We start from the raw sequence: 27116 nt of genomic DNA, 5'->3' as shown, positions 1-27116 counted from the left end.
CTATACTATTGCCTTCTCGGCCATTTTTTTGACATCCTAAATTATGAGGTTTTTGGTGTTTTTTGGCCTTTATTCCCACTTTGTATGCTATGGCGTGTCACTACAGGATCTTTGACGTCTTTTTCAGCTATTTGTAGAAGCGGTCAAAATTTGACTTTTTTCGACATACTATACCTTTGCCTTCTTGGCCATTTTTTTGACATACTATATCATGAGGTTTTTGTATAAACTTCTCATCATCATAGTTGGGGGCATAGATGTTTGCCAGTGTTACTGGAGTATTATACATTCCCCCAGTCACTATTATATATCTACCATTTATCTACCATTATATGCTTGGTTTTTCAAATGCATTTCCTGCAAAATGGCTGCATCTGCCACCAATTTTTCCAAATGAGTTGGTATGTTACCTTGTTTTACAGTGCCATTCAAGCCTACTTGCAAGCTTACAGTTCCAGCCAACAAACTTCACCACCCTTTCTTCACCAGTCTTATTAGATTAGAAGTCCAAAATAGCACGTCATCAAAAATAGTACAAAAAGTCCTAGTACAATATGTTGTCCAAAGTAGCATAAAAAAGTCACAGTATATTATGTTGTCTAAATTTGCATAAAATCATAGTATACTAGGCTATCAAAAATAGGAGAAAAACATCATAGCATAGTATGTCAGCCAAAAGTGTATAAAAATGTCATATTATAGTATGATGTTAAAAAGACCATATAAATGTGATAGTATAGAATGACGTTAAAAATATTATGGTTGTCCTTTTAAAATGATGTTAAATCTAGCAGTTTTCCAAAATTAAACATCAAAGAATCCATCTAAATGCCCACACAATTATAAAATTCATGCATTTCAGGTGTCGCAGTGATTTTATGAACTCACCTGTAGAGTGTAATTGGCCTTCTCGCTGATTAAATGATTAATGAATTTGGCCGTGTGCTGGAAGTGAACCTTTTCTGTGGTAATGGAAAAGATAAGATTGGAGACAACACATTAGGGTGTGATCAAAGTTAAATAGTTTTTGTTTAACTCAGTGCAGGACTGAGATATAATATATTAAATTAATGTCTGTTACCGTCAGCGGTTGGGTGAATTATCAAGTACTGCTTCTGCAGGAGCTGACCCGCTCTGTGTGCTAAATTTGCCATCTGAAGGAAAGACAGAAGAAAATCCACCATACATGTCATCAGCATCCTCTTTATAATGACCCCTAACTCTATCACACTGCACTGTAGCTAAACATCTCTGCATAATTTAAATAAAGAGATTGACAGCTTTACCGTATATACCCGTGAATCTGTCTTTGAGCCGAGGTATCGTTCTGAAAATGCAGATGCTGTGATTTGGAAAAAACGGGAAAAAAAAGACTTCAGTCCCATGGGCATGACATCTTTAACACATCCATAGAAATAAAGAATATATGGAAAATTATACCATATAGCTCAAAATCTGTGATGGGGGAGACTGCTGTCCCACATTTAAGCTGGTTAAACTCCTCAGAGCTCAGAAGCATTGTGGCTAAATATCCTCCATAGGCCTAAACAAAGGCAGGGAGACACAAAAACGCACCATTTAGTCCAGTTAATTACACTTCATAATAATAATTTCCAAGTGAGGCTGCTGTATCTTAAGAACCTCTTCAAGCACTTGCTCTTCTTACCTTTCCATAAACTCCCATTCGACTCTTATCAATAAATGGCTCTTTGGATATGAACCTAAAAATGAAAGAAAATTGGTCAAACTTTCAGTATTTTTGGACTGAACACATATGAAGTATTCAGTTATTGTCATGTTTTCAGTGAAATCATAAATCTTAACCTGAGTGCTTCCAGCTGGTCCCTCTCCTCCAGTCTTCCCAGTTTCCTCCTGACTTTATGGAGAAGGTTTGTGCCCTGGAAGCCGCTGCCGTGGCCGTCAAAGCGGATGACGATGGTGCTGAAGCTGCTGACCAGAACCGTCGCCCAGTCCACCCGAAACTGCTCTGACACCATCTGCCCACCGGGTGTACCATCCCTGTATGAAAAACCACAGCGATGTTGGTCATTTTAAGGACTGACAAATGTCTCCTACAATAGAATTAGATGGAAATCTTGTTCAGAGGACACATTTTATTTCAGTATTGTTGGTATCATAACAGAGGGTTTAACATCCAAATGTACACATAAGAACAAAGGACTGTTTCACATAATGGCTACAGCAAATTAAAAGTATTACCATGTAAAGTTATGCAACACCAATACAACAACACCTCATCAAACCATATAGCATCATGGTAGCTTTGTGTTAGAGCAGTGAGGTAGGTTACTGTCACTTTAGAGAGAGGGTTTTTTTGTGAATTCAGGCAGTTTGAGGTTGAATCAAGGACTGAGCCACATGTTTTTTTTTCATTTGTTTGTTTTGTTTTTTTTACTATAGTACAGTTAATTAATTAGGAGAAGTTAATTTGATTACTCAGCTACAACAAAACTGTGGATTAAAGTACTTTGTTTTATCCTTTTTTACAATAGAATCCAGTGGAATTTTTTTACTCTTCAAGTGAACATACACAAGTTAATCAAAGGCTATATTTGAGCTTCAACCCGCCGCATGAATGACAATTAAAGTAACTGTTTGCTGCTGCTTTCAAGTGCCAATCATATTCTGTGAACTGTTTCATAAAGATGTCTTTTTGCAATAAAAACAGTCAGACATAATCACACTTACACCAGCAGCAGTAAGGGGTAATGGGCTGTGTCTATGAATCCAGCTGGCTTCAGAATCTGCATCGTCAGAGCTACAACAAACAGAATAAGGATAACGGGGATCTTATTATTACAAAATGACTGGCTGTAATTTCAAAAGTGTGAACACACAAGTAGGCACGTACTGTAGTCATCTATGGTGATGGTCTCGTACTCCACTCTGGGCATCTGCATGTTGTTGTATGTGTTGTTTACTCTTTCATTTGTTTCCACGTCAAACACCTCTGCAGTTAAACAAATTAAACAGGTCCTTTGTTACAATCTCTCCATTCATGTAATTCAGTGCAGTTTGTTGAACATGGACGGGGACACTCACTCTGTTTATCCTCTGTTCTGTAGATGGCGACACTCGGTATATCTGGACCTACACAAAGCAAGTGAGAGAAAATCAGTTAACAGGAGTGCAACAATAGAGGTTGATTTGATGTAAGAAGGCACTGACAAAAGGCTCAAATGCTTCCACAACACCAGTAATCAAACCTCTGAAACCAAATACTTCCCTACAACGGAAACATCTCCCTGTCTCATCTAAACAGACTCCAGAAACAGCCCTCTCAGCCAGCTCTGCAGTTAATAATCTACTTCCGTCCCATGAGGAAGTAGCTTATTATTTCACAAAGGAGCTGCCTCTCCAAAGATCCAATTAATGAAGAAAGCCAATGGCACTTTTCCTCTCTGGAGTGAGCCCTCTAAACAAATCAGCCTCTATAGAAACCGTGATGTTGTGCCCCTGTGATGAAGCCACAAGGGCAAAAAAAACAACAGCGTCTCTGAGGAGCAGGAGTATCTAGTGAACAATAACACAATGCATTTTTATATGACAAACAGTAAAAACCACAAGCTCTCTGCCAACCGCTCAGCAGTGTTCGCATGACTCTTGCCGTGCAGTCAGACAAGAAATTTCTGCCTTTGGCTAATCAGAGGGATCCAGCAGTGGTTTGAGGTTATCTGCTAATGTCCAGTTCGATATAAGCTCTCAACCTGACGCGGAGCACTAATTCAGTTACGCTTCCTACTCTCTGCCTCCCCCAGAAGACTTTCATTCTCAGGAGTGCTGGGTTGTAAAAGGCTCTCAGTCTGCTTGTTCAAGAGATTCAAGGTCAAGTATGCTCACCTTTACAGCTGAGTAAGAAGTACTGCATGTTGTGGCTGAACGACACGTCCACGTAGCCGCACTTGAACTCACAAGACAGGCAGCAGCGGTTAAATGGAGGGATTGTGTCAGCACTGTAGGAGGCATTGAGTGAGTATCACTGTATAGTATACCTGAAAGATAACTTTGATATTTTTTAAGCTGGACCCTGTTTTCTATGTTTATGTGTCTAAATTACTAATGGGAACAACAATTTTAGAATTTGATCCAGCATTAAGGAAGAGGGCTGTTGCCCAAACCACCAAAAAGTCCGAATTGTAATCATTTGGGGCATGTTTGCCCCACCAGTTTACATCCACTACAAGGTGCTTGTTTTTGTCTCTTAGTGTCTGTCAACATTAAGGAACGGATAGAAGTTTTTGTTGAAAATGAGATACTGTTTGTTTCATTAGAAACAGCCCCATAGTCAAAGTATTGCCAAACCCACCAGACTCCATTTACATAAACAGTAATTGTAACGTGTATGGAGCCAGTATATTTTCACACCTAACTGTGTGAATGAAGGGTTTGTTTCAACCAAACCAGAGCAGGTAATTGCTGGAGCAGTGAAAGACAGACCAAGATGGTTTTTGTGAGTTTTATTTTGTTTTGGTCGACTTAAAATGAATTCTGTTTTACGCTGATTAAATTACTGTTTTTTTTTAAATGTAGTCTGGTAGGTTTGGTGTTAACAGTTTCCGGAGGAGGATCCAAAAAGAGATAGGCCATTTTGTTAAACATTAAGATTTGTTGTTGTTATTTCACCAGAAACAGTACCAAAATTGCTATTGCCAAACCCGCCAGACTTTATTTCAAAAAAAGTCATTTTATCCTCGTAAAACACACTTGGTTCATCTTTCCACTGTTTCAGCAATCACCAACACTCTATACAAGCTAAAATTTGGATTTATTTAAATGCGGTGGGTTTGGCAATAGTGATTTCAAGGCTGCTTTTGATGAAATAAAATGGATCTTAATCTTTACCATTAGGGTCTTTCTCTTTAGGGATCCTTTGCATAATGTTGTCAGATACTTAGAATAGTATATCTGAGCCTGTCAATGGCAAAAACAATCACTTTTAGTGGACAGAAATTGAGGGTGCATGCCCTGACTGGTTACTTTTCAGCCTGTGTTGCAGCTGCCAGCTGTCACTAGGACACAAAACCATGGAAAAATCAGGTCCAGATTCATAAAGACTTACTAATACTTCATAATACTCAAGAAAACACAGAGCTACCCATTAAACATCCTACCTGTACAAGTGCCGTCGTTTGGGGTCATCCTCTGTGCTCAGAAAGTATCTGTAAAACATCAAAACATTACCATCAAATAACAGGATAACCAGGATTTTTGCAGCACTGGCTATTAAAAAGCATCAAAATGTCTCACATGAGGTTCCTTTCGTGATTGTAGGCTAAGATGCTGGTGACGTCCCAGTCTCCAGAGGTCAGGGACTGAAGTATGTCTGTGCTGGTGTTAGGCTAGAAGAAAGTAAAGGACCATTAAACACACTGTCACTGACAACCTTCAGCACATATCATAAGGGTATTTTTGTAATTGTTTACCAAAGAGGTGGACATTGAGATGTGGAAGAACTTTCCTCTCCCGCCCTGAGGGATTGCTCTGGTGAAGAAGAACTTGTGTCCGTCATTGGAAAACAGCGGTGCTTCGTTCTGCAAAGAGAAGAGAAAAAACATCTTCATGTGCCCCATAATGTGCCGGCAGGGCTTTTTTTTTTTCCTGTTATATATCTGTTTAAGCTCGGACACACAAAGAAAACAGTGTGTTATTTTTAGCTACTGCTACACAACAGGGAAGCACAGTTTTCATCACGTACCTGTCTGTGCAACCAGCTCTCACTCTCATCTTCATGTTTCTAAAAAAAACAAAACAAAATTGGTAAATGTTATTCTGAATCTTACAAAACACATTAAAAAAATGCTAAACTGTCTGTATCAATCAGATCTAAAGCCCATTCTATTATATGAAAGTTATTAATTTCCACACATGGGAAAATGTGCAAGTGACCAGCACAGACACCTGCATGTTATACAGGCAGATGGCTTGAGGTAGTCCTTTTGCCAGCCTATAGAGCCCCATTATGAATGTGGAAATGTTGAGTACCCCAAAGTTTTATGTTATAAATGCATAGTACGGGTTCCCAACATTAGGAAACTGCTGGCTGCTATATGTTGGACAATTTGCATCATATACAGACCATAATTCAAATAAATTTGCATAATAGCATATATTGGACCTTATCTGGGTGGTTTTAAAGGATGTTGAATCCATTTCTGATATTTTCAAAATTCAAAATGTACGTATTAAACCAGGCGTCATATTTCAACTGCATTGGGGCTGATTTTAAACAAATTTTTGTTGAATTTAGATATTTTAGAGGACATTGAATTGACTGGATTAGACAGATGCCTTACTTTCTATATTTAATTTGAAATAATAACTAAGCCAAAATGTGTCATAAATAGTACTACTATTAATAAACACATGAATAGAACAATGCTTGAAGTAAACATTTGAATTCACAGACCATCACACTGAGCTGATACACAGTTGGTAAATGTTGGTAAAAAAGGCAGGTAGCATGTCAAAGGAAGTATAATAAAGTCATGTTTAACAGGCAGGACAAAAAAGTCCTAAAAACTGTTTTTTTTTAAACACAATTATATCCCAGATTATCAGAACAGAGAATCATATGAACAACAGTTACACGTGTTATAACAACTGACCAGAAATGGATTCATCATCCTCAAAGAAACCACAAAACCAACCAGATAATGTCCAAAGTGTCCAAGCAGTGGCTGAAATACTGTCAGTATATGTGATTATGCACATTTATACAAACTAGGTAAATGATGCAAAATGCCCAACATATGCAAGTTAACATCCGGCAGTTTCGTAATGTTGGGGACCCATACTTTGCATTTATAACAGAAAACTTTGGGGTACTCAACACTTCCGGGTTGACTTTGTTGGCTAGCGGACTAAGGAATAAATTAAATCTTCTAAGTATTGTTTCGGGTCAGACTGCTCCTGCGACTGAATTTGGAGTGAAGGTCGAAAACTAACCTGTGAATTTTTTTTCTAGTTTTTGCAGGATGAGTTTGGTCCTCAGGCTGGTGGCTGTTTCATGGTCAGGGCTTTTAATTTATCCTGAAGCACTGACCATGAAACAGCCAGCAGCCTGAACACTAAACTCATCCTTATAAAACTAGAAAAACAGAGAAAATAAAGGAAAATGCTAGACATGATGAGAAATCTGCTTATTTGCTTTGTTGACAAAGAGTTACATAAATAGATTGATACTACTCTCTGTCTGTCTTCTAAATGACAGAATCTTGTTATCTTAGCTTTGCACAAAGACAGGAAACAGAGGGAAACAGCTAGCCTGGCTCTGTCCAAAGATACAAAATCCACCTAACAGTGACAAATTCCAGGGTTTAACATGGTATATCTTCTTTGTTCAATATGTGAAAAAGAAGAGGTGTAGAAATGATAATTTCCTTTTAAATGGACGTTATGAGCCTGACTATTCAATGAACAGAGATGGCAGTGTATTTGAACGTCTTATCTAACTCTCAACCAGAGAACAAATAGGAGTATCTCTGAAAATGTGGAACACTTCCTTTAAAAAGCAGGTAATGAAAATATACTTTATCTAAGTAAATCTAAACGTGAGTTTAAATTCATTGTTGGTTTTCAGTCAGAGATTGATCTTTTACACAAACTACACACTGACAGCAGAGTCCAGACTTTGTCAGGGAAAATGTTTCACCTTAATGCAGACTCCGGTTGTCGCCTCACACAGCGTCAGGATGGAGTTGTTCTGGCCTCTGTTCAGCCAGTTGACAGCCAGTTTGGTGCTGGTGGCCCATTTCACCATAGTGATATAATATTCCCTCCTGAAAAACCACAGAGTGAGAATACATCACCACCACCGACAACCTCTGTCATAAAATATTTCAGGGCTATTTCTGGTGCTTGTTACCTCATGCACAATAAGGCACAGTCGAGCTGTCACTCACCCTATTCGGGGGTCATCAGGTTTCTTCATCACCACGGTGTGCAGGGGACCATTGAGGCTCACCACTGACAGGTGCACAACAGGGTTTTCCTCACCAGCCTGCAAGGGCAGAGAGGAAACTAGATAGGTCAGACTGAATTTCAGTCTAAGACAGCGAGGAATTGTCTTTCTGTTGTCTTCAGAGTTAAACAAGTTTGATCCATCAAGGTCGTCACGTGTACCAACAGCAACCTGATTCTTTGAAAAGACTAGTTAAAAAGGCTAGTAAAAATATTTCAGACCCCTCACATGTCCTGTATCCAGAATTAGTTGTAATAAACCCTTAATTCATGCAGTTTGATGTGAAAATTTGCTGGCTCTATGTACGCTAAAATTAGTGTTTATTTACATATTTACATTATTTTGGAGCTGTTTCTGGTTAAACAAAAGTATCTTACTTTTTAGGGAAGCTTTCCATGATGTTGTCAGAAACTTAAAATAACAATCTGAGCCTGTCAGTAGCAAAACAAGCACTATTAGTGGAAGCAAAATGACATTGTAAACATGCCCTGAGGGGTCATATTGCAGCCTGCTTTATGGCTGAGTAACAGCCCTGTCGCTCACTACTGGACCGATTTCAAAAGTTGTTGTTCCTATTACTTGTGCAGACACAGAAATATGAGAAAATTGGGTCCACAATGAAAAATATTTAAGTTGTCCTTTAAGAGTAGGTATGAGATTGTTAGACTTGCCTTTGGGTAGTGATACTCCAGGTTGGCGGGGTACGGTGTTCCTGTGAAAAAGGGAACTTCCATCTTTGGCACCAGTGTGTCATTGATGGTCATGTAGGCCAGACGGAGCCCGTCCGGAGACCACCAGTGAGCTATGTGGGTTTGCAGGATCTCCTCTGTAAAATCAAACAAACAAAAAAAAAAAAAAACATAATATACACACACTGTGGTTTGTGCATAACACTGAGGACCACAACACAAGTTTTGAAGACGATGTGGAACAAAATAACCTGATGTTTTCCAGAGACCAGACTGACTTTGGAAACAGTCCTGAAGTTATTCTTAAAAAAAAAAAAAAAAAAAAGTCAAATCTGCAGCTTTCCTTGTGGCTGGTGTTTATGTGCTTATGATATATTCTGACACTGATAAAGACTTTTCCAATATGTCACTATTTGAGCTGACACCAGTTAAATATTTGTGTGATTTATAGAGCCCATTCCCTGTACTGAGGAAAAATAAACCAATTACTCATATTACATTTTGACAGTTTAAAATCAAGAAACCAAATCTTGGCAACTGCAGCAGATACACCATGTTGATGTAGATGTGATGCTTGTGAGTCACACAGTATGAATCATTTATTGTAAATATATTATTGCAATAGTCAAGGATTTTATTTTTTTTCTTAGTTTTTGAGAAAAGCAAGTTCAGTTTTCTTAATCTGTGTTTGAAAACTGTTCTATAATTTTAGCTTTTTTTGCCTTGCATAGTTCTGTAGTTTAAGGTTTTGTTGTTGCTGTTTAAGAGTGAAATTGATTGATTTGATTTGACTGACAGATGCACTGTAACTGAGCTGGCATTTTGAAAGAAATCAAAACAAAAGGGAACTATTTCTACCTCCTCACAGAAAATAAATTATTATTTTGAAAGGATCTGTTCTCGAGCCTCTCTAATAACAGTTGCCTTTTTTCTAGCAGTTTCCTGAGGAGTAGTTTTCATCCAGTAGGGGGCAGAAGAGCTCTATGAAAAACAGAACACGCTCTACTGCACCTACATATGGAAAAATTGGTAAAAAATTAGCTCAACCTTGATGAGAACTTTTGAAATGTTCTTATAATTGATTTCATCAGGCTGTTTTTTTCTCCAAATTTCTGTGAATGCACAAGGTTAAGTCTGTTGTTGCAGGGTCAGACTCAGAAAAGGAAAATATTCAGTTTTGAATTCTCAACATTGGATTGAGTTCTTCCTTTGAGGTCGAATAGTTTGTAGCAGTGCAGCAGGAATTTCAAGGCCTGTGCCCGCAGGACATTAACTAACACAACTTCTTCTATGACCCAGAAAGAGCACATTTCTTGAACACTGGAGCATTTAATAAGACTCCTGGCATGTTGCTTTTTAAAAAGCTGCCTTCAATGGCATTTGACATCAACCATAGGATGTACACTGTATTAACAACTATTAACAGACAAAGGAATGAATATCTCCTGTAACAGCGCCACAAAAAGACCTGATGGTTTTGTGTTTTTTTTGCCCTCACACACTGTCAGTGTCAGATGCTGCGGATCGGCAGTGAGGTTGATGTGACACAACAATCTCTGCATGACAATAACTGCTGTCAGAGGCAAACATCTTTATTTTTCAACCTGGACTGTATTCTCCCATGTTTTGTGACTAATGTTGAAAACTGCCTTTAAAACAGGTCCAGTATTGAGTTAGAGCACTGCAGCATAAGCAGTGAAACAGGCTGCAATGTTATCCCTTTGTGCAATTGTGCACAGTTAATGTACGTTAATTAAAAGTGACTGTTTTTGCCACTGACAGTCTCAGATTGTTATTAAATGTGTCTGACAACATTATGGAAAGGACCGAGCAGAAAAATTAATTCACCGGTCTGTTTTCTGTTGTGAGTAACCAAGTCCTCCTCAAACAGTAGTATTGTTCTGAAATCTCATATGCTTTGCCACACTGACAAAATCAGTTATTCAGCCATGACACTGAAAATCTTTTAGATAACACTAAACTAGGCTTTCTGTACTCGAAAACAACAACCTCTTCCCAGCACTCAATTCTCAAACTCTCACTGATTATTTCTACTACTGTTGATTTCAGGGTTCCCACACATTTTCATGGACAAAATTTAAAAATTTTAACGACAATAAAATTTCCATTTCAGAAAAGCATGAGCCTCACTATGTCAGAGGTCCCTTATGGCTCAGTTATGGTACTATTCTACACACACACACACACACACACACACACACACACACACACACACACACACACGCAGGAAAGTCTTGATTCCCATAACAAACGGTGCTACACTTTTGAGCACTGCAACTTCAACGTTGAAATGACATATATCTTGCAGCTCTGAGTCGACATATATCAGAGCTACGTTATGCCAACTTACAGGGAAAAAAATGCAGCATTACCTGGAAGGTTCTTCCTGAAAATTTCTGTAACAATCAATGTCATTACACAAAACAAAATTCCACAACTTTTCCAAAACTTTCAATGATTTTTACTAATTTCATGACTTTTCCAGACCTGGAAAACAAGATTGTGAAATTCCATGACTTTTCTAGGTCTTCCATGACTATAGAAACCCTGTAATTCCTGCAACAAGTCATCACTTGTGAGATTTTAGAACAAGACTTCCTCTTTAGCAAGATTTGTTTGAAATAACAAACAATCCTGCGAAGGGTAAGAAAAAACATTTCATTTTCCTGCAGGGTCCTCAGACACTTACACTAACAACCTGAGCCTGTCAGTAGCAAAAACAAGTAACTTTAGTGGATGTAAATTGACGATGCACACTTGCCCATTGGGATAACATTGCAGCCTGTTTCGTCACTGCGACTGCAGCGCTCTCTCTCAGTGCTGGACCACCTTAAAAAAATGTTGTCTCCATTAGTCACTTAGGCACAAAACAATGGAAAATACGGTCCAGGTTAAAAATACAGAAGTTTTGCTACATCCTCATTCAACTGGGGAAAGGTCACAAGCACAGACTAAAACCCACATGGACACAAACGTATAAACTCACATATTGCATTCTTGTAAAAATCAGTTTCTTTCATCTCCCCAATCTCCCAAACTCACTGCTCTACAGGCAACATTACAAGTCGCCAAAACTTCAATCCCATGACTTCACTATTTTTAATCTCTCGATCAAAGTTAGAGCTCACGTGATTGTTGAGGTGTTATTATGACAAGTGAGGTATAATTATTAACTCTGGTCAACATCAAAGCCTCACAGATGATTATTTTTGTTTTGGCATTGTTCAAACCCACGGGACTGTATTTCAAACTTCAGTTTGGAATGGAACCCAACGTTTCACAAAAACACACAAGTCCATCCATCATCTGAAATATTCTATCTGATGTAACGGTGCAGCCATAGAAATGTTTGATTATTTCAATCTGCATGATATACTGTAACTTCAATGAACAAGCAGATTTTAAATTCATACGTTTTCATACATGAGTAAAGATTTAAAAGCATAGGTGGAAATTTAAAGGGAATGTTTGAGTTTAAGATGGTCAGAAGGCAATAAATGAGAACTTTGTTAAGCCCTTTTTTGACTCTCCTCACAAAAAAAGTTTAATTTCTCTCACTCAAGGTTGACGATTTTCGACTGCAGAGCAATAAATACTGCAGAGAAATGAGGCCACCTCAACATGAACCACATTCAGACAACTTTTGCCGAATCAGTCCCACCTGAACAACTGTCAACACTGTAAGCAGTGTGTGTAACAGATTAAAGCTGTTACACACAGGTCTCTGCTTTTGTGTGACAGTCTGTCATCCACTGATAAATCCATGAAACATGGCAAGAAAACATAGCAAGATTAATCTTTCCTCAGCATTGAAAATGGATTACGTCTTTCATGTCATGTTCTGTGTCTACGACAAAGAAATAATCCCATTAATGAAAACCCGATTAGAGCCGACCCTGAAGCAGTTCATGCACTGTAACGGAATTTCTCTCATAATAACTGGCATTTTGCAATTACTTTATACAATTACACTGCAATGATTATCCAAAACCAGCCTCTGAATAAATCCAAAATGATTAATTATAACAATGTTGGAAACAGAAGTCTTCACTTAAACCTATAAACTTTGTTGTAAATGAATGCATAGTGGGAAAACTCGTCTCAAATGTGGCAGCGCATCTGTAAACAAAGCCATATTCAAGTGGTATGTAATTGCAATGTCTGTCTCACATATGCAGTAATCAGAAAATGTCTCCTATTAAATTACAAGAATGCTGGCTCTTGAACATCTGCTGAGTGAGATTGCAGCGCTGCAGACATGAATTAATTAAAACTGTCTCAACACAAAGACAAGCTAAGAGAAGTCTGGAGAGGGAGGGGCACTGAAACGTGGCCAGCTGTGCTCTTTCAGATGGAATCATGCACACAAACACACCACATGTCCCTAGGTGGGGGCAGGTATCACAACATTAGATCAAAATGCGCTTCAGTTTAGTTGGTTAAAGATATTCTACGCATGATTTTCCTTAAAAAACAACGTATAGACTCAAACAAAAGTAATTCTTCCCAATCATCACTTATGACCCAGAAGTGTGTGGCTATGTATTTATCTGCACTGACTCTGCCCTCTGCCTGTATTTTCTTATTTTTTTGTTATTTTGCTGTGTTTGGGACATTCATGGGCACAGGGTGCAGGTGAGGTCGGGACTTTATAAAAAGGTAGCAATGGTGCAAGACAGCATGCATCCAAGAAGAAAATTGCAGACACAGTACACAACTAGAATTAAGGCCTTGCTGTTGTGTGCCTCGGCGCATTAGTCAAGTTCCACTTATAGTTTACGTCAATGTCTGTGAACCCATGGATGCCTCGCTCCCATCTTCCCCCGGCAGCATAGAGGATCTATACAACTGGCAGAGTTTCAAGGAGGACACCCAGTAATAGAGTCAACAATTCAGTATTGTCCAAAATGTCTCCCCTTCTGCTCTTACCTGTTATCAGCTTGAGAAACGGCCAGAAAAGTGTTTTTGAGGAACATTGCGATGTCAAAGTGAAACTGACCTTAGAAGTTTTGACATTTGTGTGACATTTGGTCAGAATCAGCGTATGAATTCTTGAGTTATGGCCAAAAACAGGTCATACTTACCTTGAAGTTTGACCTTTGACCACCAAATTCGAATCAATTCATCGCTGAGTCTGAGTGAGCATTTGTGCAAAATCTGAGCAAATTCCCTCAAGACTCTCTTGAGATATTATGTTCACGGGAATGAAACGAATAGGCCTGCATGGAGGCATAAAAAACGCAAATATATCGTGAGGCGAAACGCCAAGCATACAAAGCTCTTTTCAAAACAAGAGGGAATCTGGGGTTGGCTTTTAGTTCCACTTTCACTGGTGATACTGTTTAGAAAAGTAAACCTTCAAATACACTATACATGTCCTAAAGTTTGTGGAAGCTCCTGATAAAAGGCTCGCACATACTTGTATGTACTTTTTTTGATGGTTTGGTCACTCTACTCCAATTAATGAGTCTTTTAATAATATTTTTATTTTACCTGTAGATTGTAGAAAAGTTTTATACACACTTCCATCTATGCAGTGTTTCAATTTATTCTGAGCTTTTGGTCTGTAGTACAGAATAAAGAAAACACTGCATAGATGGAAGTGTGTGGAAAACTTTCTGATGTTTCCAGCACCTTGCCAAAACTATGCAGGGTAGAGCAGTAGTCCTGCATCATTTTGCCAATGGATAACATGAGTAATTGTACAGCACATAAAAGAGGTTGCTCCTAGTGACAAAGCTACATATAATTATATCCAATCTTGTCACATCAAGCTCCAAACAGCACAGACATTGGGCCTCATTTACTAATATTTGCCGAGAAACGTCCTTACTGTGTGCAGAAATAAATGCTCCCGCAAAACTATCATCGGATTTATGACACATGTACACAGGCTGATTTTGTTGTTTAACACTGTAACACTTTGTTTTGTTTTGTTTTGTTTTGTTTTGTTTTGTTTTGTTTTGTTTTGTTTTGTTTTGTTTTGTTTTGTGTGGAAAATTTGATTGTGACAATAACTGATGATGCTGAAAGGCAGAGGATAAAATAAGTACAATCACTGTTAAATTAATGTTTTAAATACTGTCCATTAAAGCCTTTTTTGTTCAAATACGCAGTATCGTAACGCTGCTTCACACAGTGACAAGAGTTTGAGGAAGGTCTTTTACTTGTTTAATGTGTTGGCCCAGGAGCACAAAGCCAGGTCTGAAAAAGAACATTTTTTTTCTGACTTTAATGTGAAGGACTTGCCTGCACAGATTCCTGACTTCAATCTCATTCAACACTTTTGCAATGAACTGGCTTGCGAGTGCAAGCCAGACCTAATCTCCCAACATCAGCATTGAAACCTCACAAATGTTTATGTGGCTGAATGTTGCAAATCTCTGTCAGGCTCCAAAATCTTGAGGAAAGCTCCCACGAGAGCATAAAGGTGATACAATAAGACATTAAGGCCCACCGTTTTGAAATAAGATGCTAAATTATCACATACTCTATGCTGAAACTTTAAGAGGGTCTACTATTCATCTGCACCTCCTCAGAAGTCCACTACCTGGGTGTCATCCTGGACTCCACCTTTTATTTCCAGTCTCACATCAAATCAGCTTTCTTACACCTGAAAAATATCTCCAGACTCTGGTCATTATTCTCCAACACCGAAGCAAAAACCCTCATTCACCCCTTCACCACCTCTAGTCTGGACTACTGCAATGGAGTCCTGTCTGGGAGGCCCAACAAAGCCCCACCAGGCGCCGTTATGTGCAGAACTCAGCTGCCAGGGTTCTCAGCCGTACCAAACTCTGGCGGTACATCACCCCTCACCCGCATCCAACTTCACCGATCATATCCAGCATCCACTACAAACTCCTCCTCCTTACCTATGGATCCCCTCAGTGCTTGTCTTTTAATTTAATTTTTTTTTAAAAATTTAATAGCCTACCCTCACTAGTCATCCTGAGGTCAAGGCTAGTAACTAAAAGTGATCTGGCTTTTACCATCAGGGCGCCTACCCTCTGGAAATTAAATCATTGCTTAAATCATGTTTTTGTAGGAAAGCTTTCCATTTTAATGACTGATGTGTACATTTGTAATATGGAAATGTTGTGCTTTATGTCCTTTTGCTCTGTGCACACTTTTATAGATACCCTGTCACAGGACCTATGGTCCTCGGACACAGGTCTGCTCTCCACCTCTCACACCAGCCCGTGAACTCTGACAGAGACATTCAGTGTGGCAGCTCACACCCTCTCAAAACTTTTCCGGCAGAGATTCGCGAAGCCTTCCATTTTTTTTTAAAACCTGTTGAAAACCCATTTGTTCACCAAGGTTAATGGCCTCTAGCTCATTGATCTCCAACAATCATTGCTATTATTTTTTCCATTCTTGTTTGCTCTTTGTTTTCATTTTCATTTTGTTCATTTATCTATTTACTTTTTTTTCTTACTCTGTAAAGCGGCCTTGGGTACCTTAAAAGGCACTATATAAATTCAAATTATTCTCATCATATAATAATAATAATAATAATAATAATAATAATAATAATAATAATAATAAAAAAGATCATAATAATAATAATATGATGATGATGATGATGATGATGAGTTTGATTGCGTTTGTGGCGTAACTGTGTTGGCAGTCGTCTTACCCTCGTACAGCCAGTCAGTGAGGCCATTAAAGACGACTCCCTCCTTCCCAGTGGAAACAAGGCGGATCGCTCGGTTATCTACTGTTGATCTGTAGTAGATGTTGTTTTCAAATATGAAGATCTGAACAAAGAGAAGCAGAAGAAAAAACACGATTAGTCTCTGTATCACTGTGGGGATAGTGTGTACCATTGTGCTTTACGTTTCAATACTGGCAGTGGAACTCACGCACACCACTGTGCACTGTGTGCTGCTGCTAAATGGCTATTTATGTATATCCGCAGACTTTTGCATTGGTTGGTTTATGTATAGATCTCTGCTTGGGCTACTTCCTTTTTATCTCTGTACACACAAGTAAAAACCACAATCAATATGACACGCTCTAACAATATTTTACAGTTGTTGCCTCTCAAGGTTCAAATGCAACTTGGCAAACAAAAACACGGTTTTAAATACACTGCCCTTCTTCCTTGAATAATGTACACAAAATAAAAAGCAAAAAACTGTTTCAGGATATTGTGTTCACATATTGTACTGTATGTTTGTGTTTATTCTTGTTACAATGTTTGTGCTGCCCTCTTGGCCAGGTCACTCTTGAAAAGAGATTTTTACCTAATTGAATAAAGGATATACTTAAGGGATAATTCCTGATTATGGACATTATTCCGCTTATACCATTTTTTATTGTATGCTTTTTGCAATAAAGGTTGTCAAAAACCATCTCTTGATTTCTCTGATAACACCTGAGGGTTTACCTAATGCCTGGAACAACCATTACCGCCCCATAAGGTTCTTATGCAATGGAAAAATTGGAAAGTTCAGTAAATAGGACGACCCTTAGATATGACTTAGCCATGGGAGGTATTTCTCGCTGCTCAGCACAGAACCCTTTGGCCCCACTTTCAGCCAGAAAGCAAGCAATATGCTAGCAAAATTCACAGACACCCTGCAGTAAATTCGAATTAAGTTTTTGCCTAGACCATAGTATAATATATCTGTAAATATAATAAATATATGTATATCACTTTAAGTTAATTAATATTCACACACCATACACTTACAATACACTTACATACAACCATGAATATATTTTAAATGCAGAGCCTGATATTTCCCTCAGGGAAAACTAATGCTGCTCTGTGTCTCCTGTGTAACTGTCTTTGGGAAATGTTTCATTGAGATGCCTATTTTAATGTTTTTCTTCCATAAATTCACAAATGTTTAAGTTCATATAGTCATTAAAAGTATAATAAATAAGTGGTTTATCCTTTGAAACCTAAGCAAATTGGTCCGATTTCTTAAAATTCATGGGTAGAAGGCATTGAGCAACTTAATGAGACATGGCACAAAAATCAGTGAGAAATTAGTAAAAAGTTACTAGAAATGTACCTAAAATTAATACTACACACAACAAGAAATTACCTCCAAAAAGTGCTGAAAATTGAATATATGTATATATGTATATATTCTTCTGAAAATTTGAAATATATAGTTAGAACAATTATGAGTGTAGTTTTCTGGATAATTTTCTTAGTTTTGTTTCCCCCCTTTAAAACAAAACAAATCATTTTCAGGTCCTCTTGTCACTGTTTACTAATTTCTTGCAATTTGTAGGCCATTTTTTGCCAAGTCGTTCACTGCCTTTTCCCTCAATGTTTTGCTCATGTTTCAAAGGGTTAAACAACTTTTTGAAGGTATCTAAACACAGCATAAGAAAACTGCTGTTGATCCAGGTATCAAAGAATTAAAAGGTAACATTGTAAAAAAAAAAAAAAAAAAAAGTGCCAATAATACTATGCTTAAATTTACATCTACATTTCCCATGGTGCAAAGCTGAGACAACTTTTTCTCAGCCCCTGTGTCTGACATCTCTATCTACAGTATGAGCCTTTCGGTTAAACCCACCTGTGGGTTTTTAATCACAACATGACTTTATCTAAATCCAGAAACACCTACTCAACAAGCTAACACAGTCTCAGACAACACCTGCCTTAAGCACCGTATTAACGGATATTTGCCTAATTACAGATCGAGCTGCCTTTCTCTCCAAAGCAGTATGAAACCCTTTCTGTTGCTAATCGAAGCGCTGGAGCTGGCTGATGCCCTGCAGGCACGTACAAACATCTTTTTTCCCCCTGTGTTTATTGAGACATTATGCTGTCTCCTGAGGGTGGGCGACGGCTGAGCTAAACTGCGGGATAGACTGTTGATTGAAGCAGCAGCGATGGCACCGCCTGAAGGAATTAAGACACACCGCTGGCAGATGAGTGTGTGACACTTAAAACCCTCCGTCAATCCACTCCAGTGTTTTCGTTGCTTCGCCTGGTGCCAGTACGCGGGACATGAATGTGGGATTGATCGGTATCTGAAGCAACTGGGCTGTCAGCTGAAGCCTCTTCAGTTAAATCCGAGCCTTAAATAGCCGGCACAGGAATCAAAACAGAGAAAGACATGGCTCCTTTTACTCTGATCCATGGCGGCTGTTGAGAAAATCAAAGTTTTATATTGTGGGATCAACATCTGAGGAAAAAAAGATCAATGCAGGGTTGTGTAAAGCAAAGGAAGCTGGTGGTTGGCGTATGTTGTGAAACCGCCATGGGACGAAATAAAATCATAGGCAGCTTTCAAAGAGTTACATAAAAATCAAATTTTCAGTATTCTAATTATTATCAATTACATTTGCTGCCTCAGAAAACTGATTCGGCTTCACAATATGATTAAAGGAGAAACATGAAGTCTCCAGGTTCGAGGAACTCGTTGACTGCAGAGAACCCGTTATAGCGTTGATCCTGAATGGCCTCTAAAAGGCAGGTGGCAATCCATTGACTTATACGCTCACCCGTTCAATGACTTTTCAGTCTTTAAGGGATTTAGATGAGAAAAGAAGAAAATAAACAAACCGCTTCATTTCAAAAGTGTGGAGAGATGAAAGTAGCAACATCAAAGATACCTGTGGAGCTGGAAAAGCAGGGTTTCTTATTTGTGTGTGAATGTGTGTTCATGTGCCTGTGTGGTTGTGAAATATTGCTACACGATACCTTCATTTGTCTCTCTCTTAAACCCATCCCTTTCTTCTTCTTCCTCCTTCTTCTTGTGTCAATGTAATCTCTTTTTCAGGTGTGTGCGTGTGTGTGTGTGTGTGTGTGTGTGCGCGTGTGTTGACCCAGCCTCACTGATTGCTCTGTCACGGTAGAGTAATTGCTTGCGGCTTAATGAAGGGAGCGTCACAGGATCCATCTTACTGTACTGCCACAAATACTCACACGCACCTTTAAGTGCCGATGAAGCACCTGATTTTAAATCTCTCTAATTCTAATAAACTTAGAAACTCATCCAGAATAAGTGAGGGTGAAAAAAAGTAAAACATGTCCGACATCGCCGGGTCAGACAGAGACAAAAGACAAGAGCTCATCTCATTTTTCTCACATGACCTCGGCTGTTCATTAAATCAAACACGGAGCTACAGTAACAGCAGTGTGGAAGGAACAATCAGGTACACTATTACCGTATGCAAATTAATCGTCTTTCCTCTCTCAGAAGGCAGAGTCTCATCGCACACTTGAAATGTTAATATTTTCTCACAGCAATGTATCTGTAATTTAAGCAAATGATACGATAAGAGCAATTATGGAGGAAGAGAAAGCTTTGAAGTCATAGCTGATGAAACATGGGGCGGTCTGTTGTCTAAGCACCGCAATCCAAACAGAAACTAATTTAAAGTCAACAAGGTGAAAAAAAGGAAAGAGAATTGCAGTAGGCGAGAGAATAGAGCAAAAGATTAGCAGGTGCTTGTGTCAATGGCAGCTTGTCAAAGCATGAGGCCAACATATTTTTGTTATTGTCAACAAATTGCATTAAGAGACCAAACCTGACAATGTTTAAACCGTCTCTCAGTTGACTTTACTGCCCTATTTGTGGCACTTTTTTTTAACTGAATATGTAAATCGTTAAATTCGTGCCACAAACATATAATTTCATTTTTTAGAAAGACTAAAAAATTTGCTGTAACAGCAGGGCACTGTGACTTTTGGCCAGGGTTAATCAAATAGGAGTCAATTTTCCATTTGTTTGGGGCTGATGAATGCACATTTGGTTCACTAATAGTGAATGTTTCCAGCAGCAGGATGGAGAATGTTGGATCAAATAAAATGCTCATGTTACTTGTACATGTTGTTTGTTTTATTGATGTTTTAGTGGCAAATTTAACATCTGGCCTTGGGACATAATTAACATTTTGGCTAACACTGGGTCATTTACAGTGATGTTGATAAATGTGCAATGCTCTTGAGAATGAATAAATAAAATAAATAAAAAAATCTACACAGCACCTTTAAAAACTGTGTTTGCAAAGTGCTTTGACAGACAAAGCGAAAACAGAAATAGCACACTCAGAAGGCAATATAGCAACAGAGACTTAAACAGTCCCACCAAAACATGGGTGAGACAAAACTAAGGTGAGTTAGGAAAAAATTAAAACAAGAAGACGAAATATGCAAAATGCAAGGCACAAAAAATAAATAAAATTAACACTGATAAAATAAGCTCTTGTACAACACAACAGCTATACTTAAAGGCTGAGCGTTTCCTAATCTTTGTCTTGTCACTCGAACTTAGATATACAGTACATCTCGAATGGGTATTTGCTCAAGCAAGAGATGCTGTCTCTCATTTTCAAATTGACTGGCATGTCCTTTGAGACATGGACAATCTCAGTTGTTCATGTTTTCTGATGCAGTGAAGAACTTGTTTGCATCTAAAGGGTTATTAAAAACAAACAGTGAAATGTCTTCATGTACTTATACGGGTCTAACATTTGCCTGTTTCATCTCTGAATTACCACTCGTGAACATACAGTCAATAAAAAGTTCATTAGAAACCTGACATGTTTTATCGAATTTATCAAAAGATAAATTACTGTTCTGCTACAACTGAATGTTTCTTGACTTCGCAGCTCGTTATGAATGCAGTCAGGGATGAAAGTTTAAAAATAATCAAAAATAGGTCACTTTTTGGATGAAGATGTGTTGAATCCAAAGACTTCAGGCAAATAGTTTAGCAGCTTTATTCTTTAACTATTTCAACACTTTAAATGCTATTCAAAGCTACTTTTAAAAGTTTACTCCTCATATCATGTAGTCAATAATCTGAAATACAGAAAAGAAAAATGGAAAGGAAATGCTCAATAGAACTGCAATGAAACCAGATTGAAAACACAAATTTTGTTTGCCCAGTTGGAAAAATTGTCTCCAATCAGCTGGTGCGCTTTACAAACTCTGTCCCCAAATGTGGCTGATGACACTGTTATTTCTAAGTGATCAGATCAGATTTGTGTGTCCAGACATAAACAATCCATCTGAATGGGTTGCTGTGGCAACAATGTAGGTGTCCACTCTGTAGCTGCGCTGGTGACGCAGCTTCCTAACACAGAGGTGTGAAACGGAGGTCCATTATTATTTCCAAGCAATGCTGTCAGGCCACGTTTCAGAATTCCTTTTTTAAGGCATCTTTCTATTTTGTCTTTCGTAGTATTCTGTTAGTAGCAGCATGTTTTCTGCTAAGCACCAACATCCATCTCTCTGGATTGGACGTTGTTGTTATGTGTCGCGTGGCACGTTACACAAAAGATGCATCTTTAGAATTTAAAAACATTTCAAACGACTTCGAAAAGCGTTTTGAATCTGTTTTGCCAATATTGCATTTAATGTGTTATTTCTGCAGTGCAGACTTACTAAAATAAACTCGGATACAATCTTTTTGAAGGTCTGTCCGAAGGTGAGGACCAGCAAAGATGTCCTCACTTTAAAAAAAAAACTCACTTTCAAGGTCTAAAACTTGAACACAAGTACACACACACACACACACACACACACACACAGAGAAGAAAAAAAACACACAAAAAACTGTGTGCCATGTGTTTGCTCCCCCACCAGCAACCCCAGACTGTCCAAGCCATGGGTTGTGCCACCTAGTTGCCATCTGCCGCTGTGTCTCTCACCAGCTCGAGTGTTGTCATGAAGTTGTGAAATCGAAAATTATTTGGCTTCAGTGACATTCATGGAGGTCAAAGCAAGGCGAGCTAACCCCAGAAATCCTTAAAGTGGTCATTACAGTGCACATAAACCTCTTATCGCTGCAGCATTTGTCTGTTCTACTGTGAAAAACCATAAATCACTACTGTGCCTCATCTGCAATGCCAGGCTGAATCTGACAGATCTCCACCAGTCTGCCAGGATTCACAGAGTGTAATCTCGAGGGTACGGCCTCCCTACCAGCTGCTCGCCTCGAGGTCCCCATCCAGCAAACTGCAGGACAGCTTCATGCACTTCAGGCGGCTTCAAAGGCCAAGTTTCTCTGTGGAGACGACACATTAAAGAACCAATGTAGTATTTGTCTGTATGTCCACAATCTGTATCTGAAAACAAATGCACAGTCAGACAGAAGAAGAAAGAAGTTGTGTGTCTTTTTGGCTCGATCCCTCACTGTGGGCTTCATCAATCATCCACATCCTTTTTTTAGCACAAGCTGACTTTACGTGGCTCACAACAAATACAGAACAGCAGGGAAATAAGTAGACATAGATGGATGAAAGGCTAAAAACAGGCCAGGCTGAACGCGGTGCACAAAACTAAATTGCACTGTAATGCATTCCCACAAAGGCGGTGAAAGCAGGTAAATGGGGCTGACGTCAGTAGACTGCCTACAGGAGGTCAGGCTGAGGGCAGATTATTGTCTAGTCACAGATCTACAGACAGAAAAAGGACCAAAAGGGGACAGACAATGAAAAGAAAACAAAACAGAAGAGGCACTTACTGTGTCACAAGGCTGTAAATAATGTACTTTGCCACATAGGAATGTTGGTAGATCTGCAGGAACAAACAACATAACATCATAACATCCCGTTAAAAGGAAACTTTGGTGCTTTTCAACCTGAACCCTATTTTCCCATGATTATATGTCTAAGTAACTAATGGAGATAACTATTTTTGAAATTGGACCATCACTGAGAAAGAGTAGAGCAGGGAAACATGCTGCAATGTAACCACTCTGGACATCTGGCACCATAAATTTACTCCTACTAACTCCTACTTAACCAGAAAGAGCCCCACAGTCCCCCCCTCAGCCATCAGACTGGATATAAATCAACACTAATTCCAAGCTAATTGCCAGCTGCAGTGCTCTTTTTCAATACTGGACCTGTTTCCAAAATTGTTGTCTCCATTAGTCACAAAAACATGGGAAATATGGTTAAAAAATACATCAAATTAAATTTACAACAGGATAACTTTTGGGAAAGTAAGATGATGCAAGGAAGCATTTGGAAGGTTTCTTACTGGTTTTACTTCAAAGGCAAACAAGACATGTTGCATGTCGGGAGACACTTGGTACCGGTCGGCTTTGGCTCTGTCCTGGATGGGGTCAAAAACACATTCACAGTAGTACCACACCCAGCGGTAGAGAGTATAGTTACTACTCATAAAGTAAACTGAAAAATGTATACGCAGGAGGACAATACTCACAAAAAACTGGTTCAGCACGACAACAGTTCTCTCCATTGTGTCAACATTAAGTTTGACAACATCTCCTTCCCTCGTACGATACAGCAGCTCATTTCCTGTAAATGGAAAATAAAACACAGATAAACAATCAGAGAAGGAGATGGTAGAAACTGTACCAGCAGGGGTCTAAAAACGTATTACTCAAAAGTCTGCATCTGATTTTTATTCAAGGTAAGAGGTCTCTAACAACTGGCAATAACAAAAAAAAGCATTTAATCAGCTCACTTAGAACTTTTATGCAAGATACATTCAAGTTCAAAACAGTCAAAATAGTCAAAATGCAATCGAGCCTAGAGGGAGAAATGGCATTATTTGCCTGCAGCCGGTTGCTTAAATCATCGACACAATTATTCTCAATTAATTAACATCACATCACACATGACAGGGCCAGTATGAATCTGCAGCAGCAGACACAGCTCAGTGAGTTCCTGATTCAGGCATGTCTTTTTTATTTGAAAACTTAACACTCTGGGTTTCAGTACAACACTGTGCAACTGGATACTGGACTTCTTCACATGCAGACCCCAGAGAGTTCGGATTGGCAGTCACACCCCCTTTACATTAGTGCTCAACACCGGAGCCCCCCAGGGCTGTGTGCTCAGCCCCCTTCTGTTCACACTGTACACCCATGACTGCACTCCCAGACATCAGGAGAACTCTACTGTAAAGTATGCGGACTACACCACCATCATCAGCGGTATTATAAACAGCAGAGCTGATTGTTGATTTTAGAAAGAAGGAGGCAAAGACACACACCCCTGTCTGCATCAGTGGAGCTGAGGTGGAGCAGGTGACCAGCTATAGGTTCCTTGGAATAATCACTGAGCACCTATGTTGGTCATGACACATCACCACCCAGGTTAAAAAAGCACAGAAAAGGCTCTGCTTTCTACGGAAACTCAGGAAGGCTAAATTCCAGAGCAAGATCCTGGTTAACTTCGACAGAGGAGCAATAGAAAGCAAACTGACTGAAACATCATGAACTGGCATGGTTTGTGCACGGCCCAGGACAGGAAGGCTCTACAGCCCAGAACATCACTGTTCCCATCTACAGAGCATCATGGACCTCGGTGAAGTGAGATGTCTGCACAGGGTCCAAAGGATACTGAAAAACAGCAGCCACCCAGCCACAGCCTGTTCACCCCGCCACAGTCTGTTCACCCCGCATCTGGGATCTGCTGCACTACCACCAGACTAAAGAGCAGCTTCTTTCCCCATAAACTAAAAAAAAAGACTAATAAATCTACCTTGTACCTTGTACCTTTATTGTTTTTTACATTAGTTGTTTTTTGGGGGGCACTGTAAACCAGCCGTAAACACAACATATTATAATGACCTTTTAAGCTGACATGATAAACAGTTGCATATTGACACACTCAGCAGATGTGGAGCAATACTAGCATTAATTTTAAGTCTTGTTTCTGTCAACCTGATAAATGCAAATCCAATATTCACTCTCTTTCAGCTATGATTAGTCAACATTGTGCTCTTTAGCTCTTAAATCCTCCACCATGTTCACCAGCTAAATGTTAACTCTGTGTGCCATTTGGTGCTGAGCAGGTTGTTGATTTATAGGAGCTTTTTCACTGAAAACAGTTTTAACATAAATTCCCAGTCAGCTTGCAAACATTCCTGCTAAATTCTTACTTTTATGTTAAATGCTGACTAGTTTTCAAACTGCTAGGTCTATCTCAAGGCCTCACTTTCATTTTCAAAACATCTCCCACTGAACAACTGTCTTAAAAAAGGTTGTGAGTGTGTGATGTGTCCAGGCGAGCACTCAGCTCAGCATGTCTTCCCCCGTGGATTTTTCCCAATGCTATTGTCTTTCTGCTGTAGAAGAGTCTCCTCGTTTATTCGAGGAACCCATTAAATGCCAGAGTTGCTTTACTTGGTTACCTTAGCAATAAAAAGCCTGTGCTTTGAAAATATAGTCAAAGTATTTAGCACCGTTGTGCATGTCTTGCCATCATTTGAAGCTTGTCCTTAGGTGGCTTTTAACTCTCTGGATTGCATTTTTTTTATAGCGGACCTATTATGCTCATTTTTAGGTTAATACGTGTATTTTGGTTTTCTACAAAGTTTAGATGATTTATGGTCAAAAAACACTTAATTATCCTCATATTGTCTGTGCTGGAACACCTTTATTTACTTTTTTACTGCAATCACTCCTCTCCCAAAAAAGCCCAGTCTGCTTTGACTGGTCCGAGTTTGCGTTTCTTCCGCATCTTGACCTCTGATGATCTCTGTCCCGTCACTGCAGACAGAGGAATGTGGAGCTCTGAACAGGACCAAAAAAATCAGGCTCAACCCAACCAGTTTTTGTCCAAGTCCAACCTGAGTTGAAACCAGCCTTTTTTTTTTGCCTGAGCCCAATTAAAAACTGGAATTTCTACCGTTAAAAAAATAAATAAATAAATGTTAAAAAAAAAAAAAAAAAAAAAAAAAATATTAAAACAATAATTACAAGCTATGGTCTGATTTGTCTCGTTGCATCACTACAAATTTTTATTAAGTTATTTCAGTGGTCTGTCGTCAGCAGTGCGTCTTACACAAAACAGATTTCTCAGAGCGGACTGCGCCCCTCAGTATATCTCCATTTTTGAGTGCAAACAGCAGCCCATCGCAAATCAGCACACAGATGATGATCCCTGCTCTAGTTTCCACAGCATGTTACACAAATCTCTTTCACTACTGGGGAGACAGAAGCAAACACTGCTAATCAAGACGTCTTACAGGCCCTCTATCTCTCTCAGTTTTTCCGTCCATCTCTTGTTTGCTCTCGCCATCTCTCCCCCCTTTTTTCACTATATTGTTCTGATGTTCCCTCATCCTCCTTCTCTATCTATCGCTTCATGTAGCAGTGTACTTGCAGCCAGGGAATGAAAGTATATAGCAGCCCTTTGTATGGTTTAAAATACCCAAAACCAGCATTAAAACTGAACCATAGTATTCCTGTTCCAGCAGGAATATTATCTGAAATGGGGGGGTTTAACAACAACGGCTGATGTTTTGCTGATGTTAGCACATAGCTACATGCAGCAATGTAGGATACATTGCGTATTCATTAGCGTGCCTGGAGCAGGTGACCATGTAAAAAAAATCCATCATGATCTGACAATCTTAAAGCAAAGGTTTTTAAAAAAAACAGATTTGGAAAATGTATTTAGAACAATCTGAAGCCCTGAAAGTTTTTTTGCTCAAAGGGATTAACTTTGGCCATGTTTAA

General features: G+C 39.0%; 1 protein-coding gene across 1 annotated transcript in view; it reads right to left on the bottom strand.

Moving 5' to 3' along the window:
* Positions 1 to 27116, bottom strand: part of LOC121951312 (dipeptidyl aminopeptidase-like protein 6) — a 125364-nt gene that overhangs the window by 30939 nt on the left and 67309 nt on the right. The window contains exons 4-25 of the mRNA XM_042497587.1: positions 23849 to 23943; positions 23663 to 23737; positions 23142 to 23194; positions 22601 to 22682; positions 16334 to 16454; positions 8653 to 8807; positions 7923 to 8020; positions 7673 to 7799; positions 5717 to 5755; positions 5445 to 5552; positions 5269 to 5360; positions 5133 to 5180; positions 3862 to 3974; positions 3064 to 3111; positions 2873 to 2971; positions 2710 to 2779; positions 1825 to 2019; positions 1667 to 1721; positions 1441 to 1543; positions 1287 to 1342; positions 1082 to 1154; positions 889 to 962 (exon numbers count right to left, since the gene is read on the bottom strand). Coding sequence (XP_042353521.1) covers positions 889 to 962; positions 1082 to 1154; positions 1287 to 1342; positions 1441 to 1543; positions 1667 to 1721; positions 1825 to 2019; positions 2710 to 2779; positions 2873 to 2971; positions 3064 to 3111; positions 3862 to 3974; positions 5133 to 5180; positions 5269 to 5360; positions 5445 to 5552; positions 5717 to 5755; positions 7673 to 7799; positions 7923 to 8020; positions 8653 to 8807; positions 16334 to 16454; positions 22601 to 22682; positions 23142 to 23194; positions 23663 to 23737; positions 23849 to 23943 — 1979 coding nt within the window. The remainder of the gene's footprint in view (positions 1 to 888; positions 963 to 1081; positions 1155 to 1286; positions 1343 to 1440; positions 1544 to 1666; positions 1722 to 1824; positions 2020 to 2709; positions 2780 to 2872; positions 2972 to 3063; positions 3112 to 3861; positions 3975 to 5132; positions 5181 to 5268; positions 5361 to 5444; positions 5553 to 5716; positions 5756 to 7672; positions 7800 to 7922; positions 8021 to 8652; positions 8808 to 16333; positions 16455 to 22600; positions 22683 to 23141; positions 23195 to 23662; positions 23738 to 23848; positions 23944 to 27116) is intronic.

Source organism: Plectropomus leopardus, chromosome 12 (assembly GCF_008729295.1).
Source record: "Plectropomus leopardus isolate mb chromosome 12, YSFRI_Pleo_2.0, whole genome shotgun sequence".
NCBI classification, from domain to species: domain Eukaryota; kingdom Metazoa; phylum Chordata; class Actinopteri; order Perciformes; family Serranidae; genus Plectropomus; species Plectropomus leopardus.
This window is presented reverse-complemented; position numbering and strand designations above follow the sequence as displayed.